The sequence below is a fragment of the Cynocephalus volans genome, chromosome 1, assembly GCF_027409185.1.
Source record: "Cynocephalus volans isolate mCynVol1 chromosome 1, mCynVol1.pri, whole genome shotgun sequence".
Taxonomy (NCBI): Eukaryota; Metazoa; Chordata; class Mammalia; order Dermoptera; family Cynocephalidae; genus Cynocephalus; species Cynocephalus volans.
The window spans coordinates 122,199,788-122,218,346 of NC_084460.1; the positions used below are offsets into that span (position 1 = coordinate 122,199,788).

Below are 18,559 nucleotides of genomic sequence, written 5' to 3' on the forward strand. Positions count from 1 at the left end.
CCCCCGTCCTCTCCACCCCTCATCCCACCTCCCCACCCCTCGTAAGAAAATAATGCTGGCTGGTGCCCGCACCGCCCAATCGCTCCCAGTCCGCCGCGAGGAAAGGGCACCCGCTGCGTCTCCGAGCCGGGACCCCCGCCGAGCCGCCCTCGTCGCCGCCTCGCCCCGAGCGCCGCTGGACTCAGCTTAGGCAGAATCTGCGAGCGCCGCGCCCGGGCATTGCCAGCCCCGGGGAGGCACCGCCCGCAAGGACACCTCTCCGTCCCGCCTCGTCTGCAACTCCGGCCCTCGTCGAGCTCGAAGCGAGCCAGAAGTCCGGACGTCTCTGCGCGCGGCGGAGCACCCTGAGCAGTCCCCGCTGCCCCAGCTTGGAGCCAACTCGATCTCGGACCTCGGACTGCTGCCGCGGACTCCCAGCTACTTCTCACCTCGGGGCTGCGCCCTTCTCCTACGCTCAGGACGGGGGTGCCAAGATGCCCCGCTGCTGCGCAGGGTCCGGGGCCACCCCCAACGTGTGACCCCAGCCTGGTCCCCCTGCTCGGCCGTCCGCCCTCCCCTTGGAGACCCCCAGCGCGGCTCCCGGGGGAGGAGGAAGACGACGAGGCCGAGGGGGGGATGTCCGGCTCCAAAAGCATGAGCCCCCCGGGCTACGCGGCGCAGACAACGGCGGCGCCGGCGCCCAGGGGAGGCACTGAACACCGCTCGGCGTGGGGGGAGGCCGATTCCCGCGCCAATGGCTACCCCCACGCCCACAGGGCTTCTGCCCGCGGCTCCACCAAGAAACCCGGGGGGGCTGTGACCCCGCAGCAGCAGCAGCGCCTGGCCAGCCGCTGGCGCGGCGGCGACGACGACGACGACCCTCCGCTCAGCGGCGACGACCCCCTGGCCGGGGGCTTCGGCTTCAGCTTCCGCTCCAAGTCCGCCTGGCAGGAGCGCGGCGGCGACGACTGTGGTCGCGGCAGCCGTCGGCAGCGGCGGGGTGCGGCCGGCGGGGGCAGCACCCGGGCGCCCCCTGCGGGCGGCGGCGGCGGCTCGGCGACGGCGGCGGCCGCAGCGGGCGGGACGGAGGTGCGCCCCCGCTCGGTGGAGGTGGGCCTGGAGGAGCGGCGGGGCAAGGGCCGCGCGCCTGACGAGCTGGAGGCCGGCGCCGTCGAGGGCGGCGAGGGGTCCGGGGATGGCGGCAGTTCGGCGGGCTCAGGCGCGGGGCCCGGTGCGGTGCTGTCGCTGGGCGCCTGCTGCCTGGCGTTGCTGCAGATATTTCGCTCCAAGAAGTTCCCGTCGGACAAGCTGGAGCGGCTGTACCAGCGCTACTTCTTCCGCCTGAACCAGAGCAGCCTCACCATGCTCATGGCCGTGCTGGTGCTCGTGTGCCTGGTCATGCTGGCCTTCCACGCGGCGCGGCCACCGCTGCAGTTGCCCTACCTGTCCGTGCTAGCGGCCGCCGTGGGCGTGATCCTCATCATGGCAGTGCTCTGCAACCGTGCCGCCTTCCACCAGGACCACATGGGCCTGGCCTGCTATGCGCTCATCGCCGTGGTGCTGGCCGTCCAGGTGGTGGGTCTGCTGCTGCCCCAGCCGCGCAGCGCCTCCGAAGGTATCTGGTGGACGGTGTTCTTCATCTACACGATCTACACTCTGCTGCCCGTGCGCATGCGGGCCGCAGTGCTCAGCGGGGTGCTTCTGTCTGCCCTCCACCTGGCCATCGCCCTGCGCACCAACACCCAGGACCAGTTCCTACTCAAGCAGGTAGGGGCCCACCCAGCCACAGGGACTGGATTGCGGGGCGGGCAGGCCTAGGCTTGACTCCAAAGAAAGGAATCCCACCGTCACCCTTCACAGTGGTGAAAAGAGCTAGAGAGATAGGGCTCGGTCATATAAGCTGCTCTGAGACCCAGCGTCTTCATTTAAACAAAAAATTGCCCTTGTATTATTGGTAATGTTGGTGATGACATGCACCAAACTGTAGCCATCACTGTGGAGATAGGAGTGAGGAAGGAGGGTTGAAGGAGGAAACTATACGGAGAGGTCCCATCCCCATCTCTCCCTGAGCTTCTGTCCCTGTGTACAAAAGTCCCCAAACAAAAGTGGCTGGACCCTTTAGCAGCCACCCCTCCTGAGAGCCACTGCTGAGATGTGTGTGGTGGCAGTCCCCCTCTGGCCTGAGCAGAAAACTGATGTTGACGTTATGACCCTTCAAGTGGGTGCTCCTGGTCATTGCTTGGGGTGGGGACCTTTGATCCTGTTGGGACTTGTGGGCGAACCTAGAACTGTGGGCTCAGGAGGAAAAACTTCTGTCTGGTTAACTGGTGACTCTACTGAAGACTTCTGGGAGAGTGGCGTGGTTGCCACCCCTAATTCAGGATGAGATAGCCCTCTGACATCAACTCCTTCTCCCCTTAGTGTCCTCTTGTTTGCGGTTTCATGGTCCTAGTCCGTGACCTCTGCTAAGCCTGCTTGTTTGTGTGCTGCTCCACTTTGAGAGAGGCGAATGGGCCTTTGCTGCAGGCAAGTCTCTTAACTGTGGACCCTGCTCTACTTCCTTCCCCTTTCCTGGCATCTGCCTCCTCTAGTAGAACCTATTATGAGTCCCATCGTCATTGCCTTCCTCCTTCTCCCAACCTCTAATACCTTCCCTCAGACTTTGATCCTGTGGAGTGGTGTGTCTTTCCTGGGGTGCTCTCCTGGCTTCCTGGACACAGTGTTCTCCCCTCAGGAACAGCACTTGTATGGGTTTTTGGGCGCTGGGCTTAGTTGAACCTGCAAGGTCAATGACTGGGAGAGAGGGTACATGTAACGTCTGAGGGCCCCAGGCTCCTTTGCTAGAGAGTGAAAGGGTTGTCTGTGCCCCTTCCAACATCCTCTGCACAAGCCTCCTCTCCTACAAGGAGCCGCCTTCTCTTCCAGCCACACCGGCCCCTCCCCCTTCTGTGTGGTTAACAATAGAGTCAGAGCCACAGAGTGGAGCACTTATTTATTCTCCAGTGTCCGTGGGTTTTGCTCTCTGTCCAGGGTAACCTCCTTGGATTCAGGAATCCTGAGGTCCATGTGTTTTTTCCTCCTCCACCCTCTCTCCCTTGCCTAGCACAGTGCGGAGTACTTAGTAGAGATTTAATAACTGCTTGCCAATTTGGTTGGGGTCCATAGAGTGGAATAGGTGGGGTTGTTGATGCTGAGTTAAAGTTTCTCTGATCTGGGATCAGAAGAAAAAAAATCAGCTTTGAACTTGAGAGAGAAACCTTTTGGGAGGTGGTGGTTTTAAAAAGTTACTACTGTTGTTAATGCATGCAAAGCCTCCAAATCTTTTGACCTGAGGACCCATGCTCTCAGATAGGTGTTGGATCTTTGCGAGTGTTCCTGGTGTGGATGGATGTAGCTTTTCAACGCAGGGAAGGGCATGTCATCCATATGAAGCAGTGGAGATTTCCAGGACAGTTCAGTGTATTTTCTGGACCAGACTTGGGACACAGGGTCTGATTGTAACCATAGGCAATCCTAGATATATTATTTAGGAGACTGAAGTCAGATCCCAGGAAAAGGGCACTGAACCTGGGGGGGTGCCCCATCTGCATCTTAGCATTGTAGCAGTGGAGTGTCTGACTGACTGACTTCCACTTCTGGTTCCTTGGACAAATCCCTCCCCTTCTCTCCCCACCCCATCGGCTCCCACCCCAACCTTCTTTGACCCATTGTGGTCCCTAGATCTTGGCTGGGCTATAGGATTTTGGGTGGATTTACACTTAACTTTTCATGATCTGCCCCGAGTACAGCAGAGCTTGTTATGAACGGCCCAAGACAAGGGAATGCAAACATTCTTTCTATTTGGCTTCAGAGAAAACGGTATCTTTTTTTGTTTGTACTTGATTTACTGTTCTGATTATGCCTGATATAAAATTTGTCTTTCTTGAGCAAACCCTGCTGGATGGTGGAGGGATATTAGTGGGACAGGCCAGCAGTCACCTCTGCCTCAGGTTACTGCAGAGCAGCAGGTGTTTGAGGGTGGCTTGGGTTAGATGCCTTATTCTTTTCTTTGATGAAGACATGCTGAGGGAAAGGGGAGTAGAAGGTTTCTAGTGCTGGAGCTTTGAAAATTCCCCTCCATGGTGCCTTGGGCACATAGTAAGCCCTCGGTGAGCTGTGTTGGCATTTCTTCACTTCTCCTCCTGCAAGCCTGGTCCCCTACCTCCCACAGCCCAGGTCCTCATCTTCAATGTCATTATCTGACCAGTGTATTTTATTCTTCCCCACTCTTCTTATGTTTGAGGCTCTGCCCTTGGCTCCAGTTAGGAGGAGAAGCATTTGGTTTCTTAATTGTTGTCTCCTGATGGTTTTTACTCAAGAGAGGGACAAGAGGCGAGGTGCGGCAGTCCCTCTTTATGGGATGGTGTGTCTTCCCCTTGTCTGTATCTCTTGCTCTTCCCAGGTCTCTGTCACCCTCTGTCTCTGCGCTCATGCTCTCTTTGTCTCTCTCACTCTCTCTCTGCCTGCTCCTTTCCTCTCTTCTTTCCTTTCTCTTCCCTCTCCCACTGGTCCCCTGGTGTTCTCTGCCCACCTCTCCTCTTCTCTGCCTTCCTGCCTGTTCTCCTTTCCCGTCTCTTACTCCCCAATCACTTGGCCTCGCAGCCTCTTCTGTGCTCTTGTCTCGCTGTCGTCTCCTGTCTCCTCGCCAGGGTACAGTAGGAGCGTCATGGGGTTGTTTTTTTCTCCTCTTTTGCCTGTAAGAAGTCCCTCTGCTACACCCATACCATAAATAACACTCGAGCATCTGCCAAACACATTCCTCACTTGTGTTAATAGGCTGCAGTGATGTCGGAGCCTGTTGCCATGGCAACCTCATTTTTGTTTGACTGTATCCCACTCTGCTACACAAAGCCTCTGCACGCACTCACACACAAACACGCACGCTCACATAGCTATTACATATGCTTAGCTGTTAAAGATTATTTTGGAGAAAACATCTTTGAGCCCTGCGGTGGAGGGGTGATCATTTGAGCTGAAGGAGATGAGCATCTCTGCTGTCCAGTGTTACTTCAGGAGGTGATAATGGATGGAAGAGCTCTCTGAAAAGTAGTCCTGATATTCAAATGTGGAATATTATTATCATGCAACCACATTAGATGTGGCTTCTGAGGAGAAGACTTTGACCTCTAGTGGGTCCCTATAAGCTTAGGGGAGCTGTTAGAGGTTGCCTTGCAGTATGGGATGACCCATCCCCCACCACACCCTATCTCTTTTCAGCTCCTTACTCCCTTCCCCCATCCTTTTGGGAGAAACTCAGTGATTTCCTGCATTTCTTCCTTTGCACCTGTTTGAACCCACAACTGTCACCAGTTGTTCCAGCGATCAGAAAGGCACAAGCACTGTGTGGGTGATATTCTGTGACTGTGAGCACGTGCGAGTATCTGTAGCGAGGAGGCGAGGAATGGGTGGGGGTGGGGATGTGACTGCCTAAGGGTGTGTGTGTGTGTGTGTGTGTGTGTGTGTGTGTGTGTGTGAGTGTGCACGTGCACGTATCTGTCTGTCTGGCATGTAGCCCGGCCAGGGTGGTGGAGGTGGGCTGGGGGAACCTTTGCATTAAGTTTGAAAGGAGATCATTGCAGCTCTGTCCTGTTTAATCTTGACTGGTGTTGGCTTCCCATGGCCATTTGCCTTTCTGATTCTGGGCCTTGATCACTCTTCCGACCTTGACCTCTGGCATCTCAGGGGAAGTACCCTGGATGCACTTGCCCCCCTTTCCAAAGTGAGACTGGGGGCTCCACTTGAGTGATCAGCTCGCCAGGCCCCAGGGCCAGAACTTACCTGCTGCCCACCTACTCAGCAGCCCAGAGAGCCCTGCTGAAGAGCCACTTCCTTGCTCTGGAACTTGGCCTAGGGGCCTGTCTGGTGGGTCACCATGGTTGCCCCATGTGCGTTGCTCGGTGGTATGGAGGAGGACATGCTTCCACTGCAACCACCGAGGCATTGCCTGCCCCCAGTTATTCCCCCTATCACCTGAACTTCTGGACAGGAGGAATCTGGTTGCGATAGCAACAGGCTTGGGTCAGGGTTTGGCTTTGGCTTTGAGTCTGGAGTGGAGGAATGTCCGCTTGTCTTGCCTCAAGGCTAATTGTAGTTGCTAATTGTTATATTGCCTCTTTATGTAGGCAGATAGGAGTGGTTGTTTAGAGGGGAGCAGAAGTGACTGGGGGCGAGGGTCGAGCAGGGCTTCTGAGTAGGTGATCATTTTCTAGATCCCAGGTTCCCTCTATCTCTGTGGGGAGGACTTCAGGAATGGTGGAGACTCAGCCCAGCAGCAGAATACACAGCTGCTGTATTTGCGGGAATGTCTACTGTTCATAATTCAATCTAAGTTTTGATCTGCAAGCAAGAGCATGTGGAACACAGAACGGTATGCTCATATTTGTCTTAAAGAGGACACAGACAATGCATTAAACCCCATCACGGAAACCTGCCCGACCTCACAGAAGAATTTTAAAAATCAGTGTTGGGGATGGCTGGTTAGCTCACTTGCTTAGAGAGTGATGCTGATAATACCAAGGCCAAGGGTTTCGATCCCCTTATTGGCCAGTAACAAACAAACAAAAAAATGCGTGTAAAAGGCTTGGACAGAAGTGCTCCTCTGCAGACAGTCCCTGGCTCCAAGTCTGTGTCAGAGGGTACAGCTGGCTGCAGAAGTAGGGCTGTGGCCCATGGTGGGGCCAGGCCTTCTGTCCTGAGACATGTGACTGGAACTATCACCTTGGTCTCAGCCAAAGGTGAGGGAGAGGTAGGGAGTTGGCAGGGGGACAGAGGAGGGAGCCTCCCTTGATTATGCCAGCCTCTTGCTGGGTGACTTCTGGTACATGGTTGCCTGCTGGGTACCTCAGTTAATTTTATTTATCTTGTGGTGGGTCCAGCTCCTGGTCGTTTACTTCCCAGGAGTGTAGCCTGTGTTGGGAATGGAAAGTTTGCTCTGGGGGCTCCAACATGGCTATGCCCATAAATCCTTTGGGTACAGTTACATAAGTGATGTTCTAGCATATCCTTCTTTCATTTGTGTTTGTCAGATGAAGGTAGCTGGCTCTCAGAGGGCAGGATCAGCATTCATTTTCTCTCCCAAACACAAAACTTTATGGAGAGAATTAGATAGCCCTACTGTATTTTTTTTCACAAGGCAATGTCCTAATGTAGGACAGGGAAGATCTCTTTTTAAAGATCACATTGTGAACAAAATTTGGGGGTTTCTAATTAGTGGACAGTGTTTTTCATGTGAGCCCATGTTTTGGGGTGGCTGTTAGGACAGACTCACTGGATCTTGGTTAGTTTATAGGTGTATCCCATTCACAGGAAGGTTGAGGCCTCATCTGTAATACTGTGTTTTATTCTAGAATTCAGAGAGGGTAACCAGTTTGGTAAGACGACAGGAAACCTTGACTTCTGAGAGAACATTTGAAAGAATGGGGGACACTTAGCTGGGAGAGGAGCAGACTGTATCATGTAAGAAAACCTAGTGAGATGGGTAAGGCATTATTGCTGGGATCCCTGTCGTCGGGTATTAGAGGAGGGCCTAAATTATTTTCCGTTGCTCCCAAGGGAAGGTTTGGAGCAAATGGATGGAGATAGCAGAGAGATTTAAGCTCCGGGTAGCAGGTACCTTTCCAGCCATTAGGGTTGCAGCAGTCCAACCAGATGCCTCTTGGGGTGGCCAGCTCTGTCAGTGGAGGTATTCAAGTGGAGACTGGATTGCCATCTGCCACGCTTGTTACTGAGGAAATTGCCTACTTGGGAGAAGTTTGGATGGGTCACTGTATCATTGATTCCTAACCTAAGCTCATCATAATTACCTGGGAAGTTCTTGAAAAATGCAGACTCCCAGGACCCACTGGGAAGGTGCAGCTTCCACGGGTGGAATGGGACTCAGGAATGAATTTATTTTTTAAACAGCTTGGATCTAGTTTTTAAAGCTCCCCAGGTGATCTTGATGATCAAACTCTTAGGTTTGGGATCATTGGCCAACATGACCACTCAGGTTGCACTTAACCCTAGGATTCTGTGGTTCAGTGTCTTGCAACAGTGTGGCTGCCTCCTAAAGTCCACTGGGGTGTCCCGTCATCGTGCCAATCTCAGCCTCTGTTTCAAAGAAGCAAAATCACTGCATACATACAGACCCATTGGGAGGTGTCTGGGGGGCTGATGAGTATTAACTGATGCAGGCATGCAGATCCGAAGGCTACTGGTGATAGTGGTGGTGGTGAAATGGGACAGGAGGGGTGTCCAGCCCTGGACTCACAATCTCCTCTTGTTTTTACCCCCACCATTCCAGTCTGTTCCTCCCTTCTTGTTTGAGGCAAAGCAACCTGTGGCTCACTATTGGGAGTGGGGGTTAGTAGAAAGATGGACCTAAGTTTGACTACTGGTTTATTCATTCATTTGTTTGGTAAATGGACATGAAACCCACTGAGGATCCCCAAGGTCCAGAACAGATGATATAGAATGTGGAGAACAGGGAGGTCAGGAGGTGGAGGAGAGAGGCAAGAGAGGGAGGAATTAGGGAATTAGGAGATGGTTTGAAGGAGATGGAGTAGGGCTTAAGGAAAGGAAGAGGAGATTGGAGGTATGAGTATGGGGAGGGGAAGGACTTGGAAGTGGGGGCAGGGATGCTGTCAGAGGACAATGGGATATAGTCACAAGAAAAGTTGGGGGGGTAGACAAACACAAGGAGACAGTGGAGGCTTTATTCTTTAGGCCAGCTTCATGTGTCAGTGTGAAATTGTAATAGCCCTCCCCTCAGCCCCCCAACCTCTTGCTCTGGGAGGACTTATGAGCTGCTGCTTCTGGGCTTGAGGCCTCCTGACCTCACACTCTCAGGGTTCCCTCTCTCCTCCCCTTAAGGGCTCCCTGGCCTTTATCACAGAGCTCACTGCAGTCCCACTTGGCTTTTGGAAGGGGTCCTGAGAGACCTAGTGCCTCACCTCCATGAGTGCATAGTAGGTGCTCAGTGAGGGTGTGAATGAATGAATGAATGAATGATTGGGGGTGGATGGACGCCTGCACACAGACTCTAGGCTGTGCCGAAGTGCTAGACCAACACCTCCACAGACGGAAGCGCAGCAGCTCGGCTTGGAAGCCTATTTTGGTGGGTTGTAATCCTAAACTCTGAGCAGGGCTTCCAAAATCTCTCCTGCTGCAATTTAAAATGTTTGCCTTCTTAGAAACAGAGAGCTGTTGCCTGGCACTGCTAATACTATATCACTTCACAGATTTGAAAACCATCATTAAGTCATTCTTTCAGTCTTCTTTCCTTTCATTCAGATAACAATAGTTTATTAGGTGTCTACTGTGTACCAGGCACTGTGCTAGGACTTGGGCTTGCAAACGTGACTCACACAGGGTCCCAGCTCCCAGGACTGCCTTTAGCCCAGAATCTCCCACGAAGTGTGTCCCTTGGAGGGATGTTAATTGATGTTTTAGGTGCACACATATGATTTGTGTCAGATAAGTTTATGAAATACTGGATTAAACAGAATTCTTAGACTTTAAAGCTTTTAATATGTTAATGTGCGTAAAAATTTGCTAACGGGAGATGTTGTGTTTATTGAGCATATTGGACCCCAGAACCATTTTTTCAGGGAATGTATTGGGAAGAGGGGCATTAGTGTTTGTTAGAACATACTCTAGTACATACTGCTTCAGGGGCTAGGAGGAGCCTTGAAGTTTCTCAAGGTCCAGGTCCCCTGCCTCCAGGGTAGGCCTACCTGGCATTCCTCTCTCAGGATGGAGATTGCCCAGTCTGTATTGGCTGGCTGCCTGTTTTCAAGTCTCATTCTCCATCTGGGTCAGAAATCCTTTATAAAATAAAATGATGGGGCTGGAAAGGACCGGGGAGATTCCTCCTTTATCTAGCTTTGGTTTCTTTTAAGGATTTTCTGCTGTCATTAGACTTTGGAGCAGGTTGGGCTTCTGCATAATGACCGTTGGTGGGCCTGGGGTTCATTCATTGTCTTTCTGGAACTGTTGCTTCAGTCACCGAATGTGTGGCAGGGCATGGAGAAGTAGTGATGGGCCATTCCAGATCATCCTTCTTCTGTAAATGTTTCTTTTTTTCCTAATCCCTCTTCCAAAAGGAGGATGCTCGTAAAGAATATTGATTATAAACAATGAGCATTCTGTATATTGAGTCTTTACTACAAGCCTGGCACTGGGCTAATCCCTTACATGCATGACCTCATTTAGTCTTAATATCAACTCTATGAGGAAGACATTTTTATCCCCATTACACTGCTGCAGAAACTGGGATAAGAGAAGGTAAGTAGCTTCCCCAAGGTCACACAGCAAGTGATATAACAGATGGCTCAGCGCCCCACCCATATTCCCTGGGCATGTACCTTTCCCTCATGCCAGCCAGACTTCCAGCTCTTAGCACCTCAGGGCCTTCTCTGGCCTTGAGCTGAGGGGCCTGCTGGTAGGGCAGGTCAGAAGTGCTGGGGAGTTACCATCCTGATAGCAGCTCTCAACCAATGGCTGTTGCGTGCTGGTTGATGAATATCCAGCTCCCTGGTCCCTGGGGGTGAGGGGAGCCTAATTCTGAGGCTTGTGTTCTATGTCGTCTCCCAGAGCTCTCTGGAAGTTCTAGTTGCTCACAGTGATAACAGGCTTGATAACACACTCTTCTTCTTTTTTAGTTTTCTTCCCTTTCTTGTCTCATTTCTCCACTCCGCTTCTAGTGTTTCCTGGGGTTTTCTCCCAGATAAACCACTTGTACTTGAATCCTTGTCTCGGGGTCTTTTTCTAGGGGAATCCAAACAGGGAGTAGAGAAGCTGGGATTCTTTTTTATTATCATTATTATTATTATTATTATTATTTTTTTTTTCCAAAAGATGACCGGTAAAGGTATCTTAACCCTTAGCTTGGTGTTGTCAGCACCACACGCAGCCAGTGAGCGAACCAGCCATCCCTGTATAGGATCCGAACCCGTGGCCTTGGTGTTATCAGCACCGCACTCTCCCGAGTGAGCCATGGGCTGGCCCCCGAGAGGCTGGGATTCTAACCCAGGTTTGACTTGAACACTAGGGAGGAGCGAGGCCACTTACTAGGGGCAGCAATGCACGGTGCAGAACTCCATGGCAGACTTAGAACCTAGTCCTGCCTTGGGCCCTTCTCTCCTATTTGATAATTTATTTTTGTCACTAGTAGATCAATTCCTGGACTAGAGGAATGATGTGAAATCTAAAAAAACAATTTTTAAAAAGATACATATTACAGGGCCTGCCCGTGGCTCACTTGGGAGAGTGTGGTACTGATAACACCAAGGCCTCGTGTTCGGATCCCTATATAGGGATGGCTGGTTAGCTTACAAGGGAGAGCGTGGTGCTGACAACACCAAGTCAAGGGTTAAGATCCCCTTACTGGTCATCTTTAAAAAAAAAAAAAAAAAGATACATATTACTTTTTGAATTTTTACTTCTTAAAAATGTGTGCTTACTGTGCCCTTTCTTGTTTGTGCTCTGACCTGTCTTCAGATTTTTTTGTTTGTTTGTTTTGGTGGCTGTCTGGTATAGGGATCTACCCTTGACCTTGGTGTTATAACACCGTGCTCTAACCAACGAACTAATTGGCCAGCCCTTTGTCTTCGGATTTCTAAGCTATTGTTACAAGGTGCAGCAGAACTTGTGACCTTAAAAAAAGAAGGTTTTCTTAGATGAGAAACAAGATTCCTTGATTTGGGGCATTTTTGCTGTAATGCAGATCTGAAAGAAATTACGTGCTGTGTGAAGGGCCTGCAGCTTCTTGGCGAGGCTGTGGCATCACTTGGTCAGTGGAGGAGTCAGGAATTAGTCAGATCTTCTCCTGGAGTCTGCAGGAACCTCATCTGCTAAGGCGGTGCCTCCTCATCTTTTCTCTCATTTTGACACTCAGCCTACTTAACTCTGATGGAACGTGCCAGACCACCATGCTCAAACATGTAAAATTCAGTTTAGTTCAACTTAAGGCTCACTTATTGAGTCCCTACTGTGTGTGACGTAATTGGAGACATACACGTGGCCGTTGCTGGAGAGTGGTCTGCCATATATTAGTGGAAGACCTAGATCCAGGTCCTTTTGAGGGTCCCTGTGTCGTTCTGCATGGTTTGTTACTTCAGAATGGTCATGGCTGACAGAGGGGGCTAGGGAGAGGGAGTGATGTACACCAGGGATTTTCTATCCTGGGTGCACCTTTGAATCCCCTGGGGAGCTTTGAAAAAATACCCATGCCAAGACCCTCCCCAGACCATTTATATTTAAATCTTTAGGGATGAAGCTGGGACATTTCCAGGGTTGAGACTGTACTAGACAGTCGCTCAAATACCCTTACATTTGATGAGTATTTTATTGGTGACAGGACTTATCCATATGTGATCTCATTTGCTTCCCATGACCGCTCTGAGGAGGTGATGGGTTAAGACAGGCAGACATTGGCTTTGGGGCTGAGGGCCCAGGAGATAGCCCAGTTGAGTATGTTACTGGCCAGGTTGCCTTCACCTCCCTTCTGTTAGTTTTCTCCTGACTGGCAGGATCTGCTGCTGGGCGGCCTAGACATGTTACGCTGTGAGGGCTCTCTGCGAGCTGTGGGGTGAAATACAGACTGTGCTGCTGGTGTTGTGTTGGAAAGGAGGAAGTGAGTTCAGAGAGGCAAAGGAACCTCATTCAGGTCACACTGCTAGCTGGTTAGCGTTGGAGCTGCTATACAAATCTAGATCTTGACTCTAACCCCAGTGTTCTTTCCACAGTGGGGTGGTCCACCAAGGTGCCTTCAGAAGCTGTAGGAGGCACGGCTGCTCTCAGGCAGTCGTCTCAGTTTGGTTTTGGAATGCGTAGTTTTCCCCTGTGATGGCCTTCCTTCCCTCATGGCGTCTGCCTCAGATGGTTGTTAAATGAGTTGTCATTTCCTGACCCAGCAGCGATCCTAGGCTGAAGTGTCTAGGGGGCACTTGGGGTCAGATATTTACCTATGAAGAACTCCTGAGTGGCTTTATGGATGTGAGGAGGGACTGAGGCCCAGAAGAGGGGTCAGAGGTGACACTAGGATTGCTTGGCTTCAGGGCTGGGGCTGCCTCATGTCTAGTCTTCTGGTAGCATAAGTGGGACAGGGATCAGGCTGCTGGGACATACCAGGATCGCCTCAAGGTACAGCCAGGGTGGCATCTAGCACGTATGCAGTTTAGTGCTTACTACAGTATTTCTAAGACGTCTTTAAAGCTGAGCTTCACAGAACCATCAACACCTTAAAAAGCACCCCAAATATCCTTTAGCTCTGCTTCAAATCCATACTCTTGTTGCTCTTTTAAACAGAAAGGAAAACGAAATTCTTTCGCTAAGTGGGTTTTCAAGATTTTATTTTCCCGTCTTCTTTTGGGGATGGGAAGACTATTTATTTGTTCACTTAACATGCCCTAGTCCCCAGTTTTCCTCTGGCCAAGTCCCTTTTCCTGTAAGCATTTCACCACACTGCGTGGAAGGATTCCATCCATCCCCCTGACTGGCTTCCAGTAGGTGATGCCAGCTGGGAAGTGCCTTGGTGCTGACATCTCAGCTGAGGAGGCTGCAGAGGGACAGGAGCCAGAGCTGAATCCCGGGTGAGCAGTGTAGGCCCGTGCCCCTCCTTGAGCCCTGCCTTTGCAACATCTGACACTGTGAATCTAAATTAGAAACATCCTTTTCTTTTTCTCTGTAGCACTTATGCTGGTGTGCAATTATATATTGGTGGGTTTGTTTATCTGTCTTTCCATTTGACTGTTGGCTCTCTGAGGGTGGAGACCTTGTCTGTTTTAATACCCAAATATTTGCTGAAAGTTATGATTATTATTATTATTCATTTTTGTCAGCTGGCCCGTACAGGGATTGAACACTGGACCTTAGTGTTATCAGCACGACGCTCTAACCAGCTGAGCGAACCAGCCAGCCCCATTTGCTGATTGTTATTGACTTTCAGACCCTCACTTCCCAGCACTGTGGGAAGAAGGCAGAAAGTTCCCATTCTCAGGTTCTACCAGGAGTTCTGACTTTGGCAGAGAGGGAGCCGTCGTGGTGCTCCCTCCCTGGACCCCCGTCTTCCCTATTGGGGTCTCACCTCTCAGCCCTGTGCCTGGTCCTGACCTTAGAAAACACTTGCCTTCATCACACTTCCTGCTGTGGGACCCCCCTTGCCCCACTGCTCTGTCAGGTGATGTCAGGAAGGGCTGCGCTACACCCATTCCCCTCTCCCTCCCATCCTTTGTCCCTTCCCTTCTTCCCATCTTTCTTCTCGTGTCTTTTCCTGCCTGCTGCCTCCTACCCACATCCCTCTTTGCAGGTCTAAGATGCGGGGAGGACCTCAAAGCCTCAACAGGCAAGTTCCTGGGTATACTGAAGGGATAATAAATAAAACCACGGATCACTAGAAAAATTCCAGAAAGGATTCTTCACTCTTCAAAGCAGTCCCGTGAAATAGCAGTTCCACAATGCATTATAAACTTCCTTATAGTTTATTGCTGTGTATTACAGTGTGCGTGTCATCCTCAGTTTTTCACCTCAAATGCCCAGGGCTGATTCGTAGGCTTTCCAGTTGGGTTAACCTCAAGGGGATCCATCTGAGTTTAGGTGTGGGAAGTGAAGGCACATGTAGGAGTCTTCCCCTAATCCCAGAGTACAGGCTCACCTGGAGTGGCCTGGGCATCAGTGTTTTGTAATGCTCCCGGTGATTCTAACGTGCACAAGGATTGAGAACCACCACCTTGAGCTTCCCCTTGTCAGCACAGGGGTCATGTGATGACACCACATCTGATTTATGGCTATACTGAGAGGCAGGTTGTTTATATCTAAAGGGTGTGTTGTGGTGATTCAGTAAAGAGTGATGGCCTCTTAAAGTGATTGTCAGCATGTAGTAGGGGAAGAAGACTTTGTTGATGGTTGGTGTATAAACTCTTGTCAAGCAAGGCTGTGGCTTGATATATTTATGTTGCTCTTATCACAATCAGTTAACCCCAAATGTGGCTTGATAAATGGCTTACGGCAGTGCTGTGATAACTGCAAGAATATTTTAGAAAATGACTGCTACACGACTGCTAGACTGACCATCTTAGCAGAGCAGCAAACCTCATTCAACGTTTCTGAAGGCCTCAGCAACAAACAAATGCCTATTGATTGGTATTAATTCTTCCTTCTCCTCTTTTTTATACGGTATTTCACTTTTGAGTGAGAAATTGTACAAACACCTGTGGCTTTACCACCTTTGGCAGTGTTCATTAGTCCTTCTGAGTCTCTTTCCAACTACAGTGTAAACTACAAGTATCTGTAGTAGATGCTCAATAAATATCTATTGGGTGGATGAATGAATTTGTTTGGTAGATAGCAATGTTAGTCCAGCACTATTACTTTTTCTTCAACTCTACAGTGAAAAGCAAGGACTTACATAGCTGGCAACTCCCCATATGCATTTGTTATCAGTGTGTGTGACAAAGATTAAGAGAGTAAAGAAAGGTCATGTGTAGGGTGATGGAGAAATGGGGCTGGTACTGAGAGGATTTCCTTCCTGTCCCCTCTGAGCTTTGTTCCTTTCTAGCACCTTTGGATCAGGGCAAGAAGGACAAGGACCTTCTGCTGCTATGGGAGGACAGAGAAGTGGATGAAGCTGGGGTCCATCTGAGGACTGAAAAGATTGGAAGGCATCAGCTGTGTGGGAAGTGTCCCTTTCCAGGACGGAGAGATGTCCTTAGGTTAAATCCTCCACGATTGGCCACATGTGGATTGTGATGTGGTTTTTCTTTGGAAAGGGGTTATCTGGGGAGAGTTAATTTTGGATTTTGCTTTACATTTATTTTTAAAGTGAAATATTTCTCCAGCATTGGTGGCAATGGCCTAGAAAAGCCCATTAGTCACCATCTAACATCTTCCACATGTGGGGTGTTGCTGCCCCTCTTTTTCCCCACCTGATGTCTGGGGGGCTGACTTCAGTCCTCTCCCTCTGACACCTCTGGATAGTTTTCACTGGGTCTTTCAGGAACTCCTGCTGGGTCTGAAGTGGTGGCACCCTCTGCTTGGATCTTGGGGTATCTGAGGAGCTGGGAATAGCTGGTGGGGTGTGGGGCAGCCCTCTTGGAGGATGCGAGGGCATCTAGGCTTGTAGGACTGAGTCCAGCCTGCATACCCTGCAGTCTTTTTGCTCCTTATTTTTGCTCTGTATTTTCTCCTGGAAGTGAAAGGAAAATTGCCTTCAGCCTGGGACTTAAAGATTAGTCCTGATTACTCTTAAGGGAACTAAAAAATATGGAATGGCCTTTCCTTGTCTCCTGGGTCCTCTCTAGGTTCCTTCGTGGAGCAGGTAGAGAAGGGAGGAGGCGGGACCCCTACATTTGGTGGAGAGGTGGGTAGAAGGGCTAGGCCAGCCCTGGAGCAATGCGTGGGCATTCATGCTGCCTCTGAGTCTCCACACCGCAGCTTGAGGGCAGTGACTAGGGCAGGGAGGAGCAGTTGCTGAGGGTCCGGGATTGGGGTGGGGCATTCTCTTCCCCAGCAGAGTCGGCCACACAGGTGGAGTGTGAGTGTGTGCAGCCCACCCTTTCCCACTTGCTCTCACACCCTCAGAAGTGTCCTGATAGCTTGCCAGGTGTGGGGCGGGCCATGGCAGCCCAGGTCTTTGGGAACAGCATCTCTGTTTCTTTTCTGTGCATTGGCCTTGCCACTGTCCCGATAAACCCTTAGGGCTCCAGGCATGGAATGAAAAGGCTTTGTCCCTCCCCTTGGGGAACGTTCAGTCTGATGGAAATCTTTTACCCAGGCTACAGATAGGACAGTGTTGCTAATTCCTACCATTTATCACACACTCACCATGTGCCAGGCACAGTGCTAAGCACTTAGTAACTTATTTGACCCTCAAAATTTCCCATTAGGTAGGTATTGCTTTTTATTTTGTTCAGATGAGAACATTTTATAGATAAAGAAATTCAGGCCCAGAGAAGCTAAGTGACTTGCTTATGGTCACACAGTTGGAAAGTGATACCATGGACTCTAACACTAGTATTCTTAGCCAGGACTCCAGGAGCTCCAAACCTGTGTGTGCAAGAATTCCCCAGAAAATCTATTTAAAAATTCGATTCTTAGGCCCTTTATCAAGAGAGTCTGATCCAGTAAGTCTGGGAGCAGAGCCTAGGAATCTGCCTCTTAAACAGGCACCCCCAAAAGTTGAGGCAGGTGCCCTGGGGACAGACAGTAACACCCTATAGTGCCTTCCCAGGTGGAGAAAGGATTGAGGTGGTCAGGGTCACCTGCCTCAAAGTGATGGGGAGTGCCAGGCCTCTCTGTAGAGATAGGGGTTCCTGTGCTGATTTCACCAGCAGAGAGGCTTGAGGAAGGCAGAATGATGGGTGATGGAGGTGTGATGTTAGATGTGATGGAGGCAGAGTGATGTTAGATGGAGGGCAGGAGGGAACATTCTGCTGAGCCTATGCCGGGTGATTCTCAGGGGACAGAGCAGGAAGAGGCTTTGTAGAAAGCCAGGGAGAGAGGAGATGGAGACACTCTAATCCAGAGGGCAGGAACTAGGAAGTAGCCTGGTAGCAGAACATAGCAGGTCAACAGCCAGAGAGAGGAGGCAGACAGAGGGATTTTCAGGTGACTGTGGGGACACTGGCTGTGATACCACACTGTATAACTACAGGCACAGCAGTCCTGACAAGACATCCACCTCTGCCTCAGTTTCCCCATCTGTACAACAAAAGCCAGATGATCTCCAAAGGTCCTGCCAGTGTGTACATTAAAGGGTGCACTGGGATCAGATGAGAAAGGACTGCGCTCCAGAGCTCTGGACAGGTAGTGCCGTGGGATGAGAATACTACAGACCAGAGGGACAGAGAATCACCTTTTTGTTAGTGTTGATTCTCTCTTTGCCTAAGTACTGACGTTAAATGTTTGTTGGGCTGAATTATTTAACAAATATCTACTGTGTGTTGGGCACTGAGAAACCAAGGTGAATAAGCCACAGACCCCGCCTTCAACAGCAAACTCATAAGTAGTGTCTCCTATGTGTCAAACTGTTCTAAGTGCAGACACTTACATGAGTTATTAACTCATTTCATCCTTACAATAGTGCTACAAAGTAAGCACTGTCATTGTCATCCCCATCTTGCAGGTGAGGACATTGAGGCATTGCAGGTTAAGTAAGTGGCCTGAGCTCACACAGTGAACTGGGCAGCCTGGCCCTGAGGTCTGGGTTCTTATCTCTATGTGTTGCTACCCCTCAAGCCCAGTGGAGAGACGGCACATATACCTGCTGAGTACAGCGTGCAGTTTTAGCAACAGAGACAAAGCATGCTGGCTGTGCCAGGGAGGGAATGGTTTCAGGAGGAGGTCACAGGAGGCTTCCCAAAAGAAATATTCTTTGAGCTAGCTTGGAGGATATGTAGGAGTTTCAGTGGTCAGGGACAGGGGAAGGGCAAGCCCAGCACAGGGACCATCAGGAGCAAAGGCATGAAGATAAGGAAATACACGAGGGCTTGGAGCATGGGCAGAAGCATGGTGGCAAGGGCGAGGCTGGCTGGTAGGGGCCTAGGTTGGGGAGAGTAGAGACTAC

The 18,559-nt window shown here is 50.6% G+C and overlaps 1 protein-coding gene across 1 annotated transcript in view; it reads left to right on the forward strand.

Annotated features, from left to right (window-relative positions):
- The first annotated feature begins 615 nt into the window (after window positions 1-615).
- The window catches only part of ADCY5 (adenylate cyclase 5), a 150,839-nt gene continuing 132,895 nt past the window's right edge, over window positions 616-18,559 (forward strand). The window contains exon 1 of the mRNA XM_063107084.1: window positions 616-1,746. Coding sequence (XP_062963154.1) covers window positions 616-1,746 — 1,131 coding nt within the window. The remainder of the gene's footprint in view (window positions 1,747-18,559) is intronic.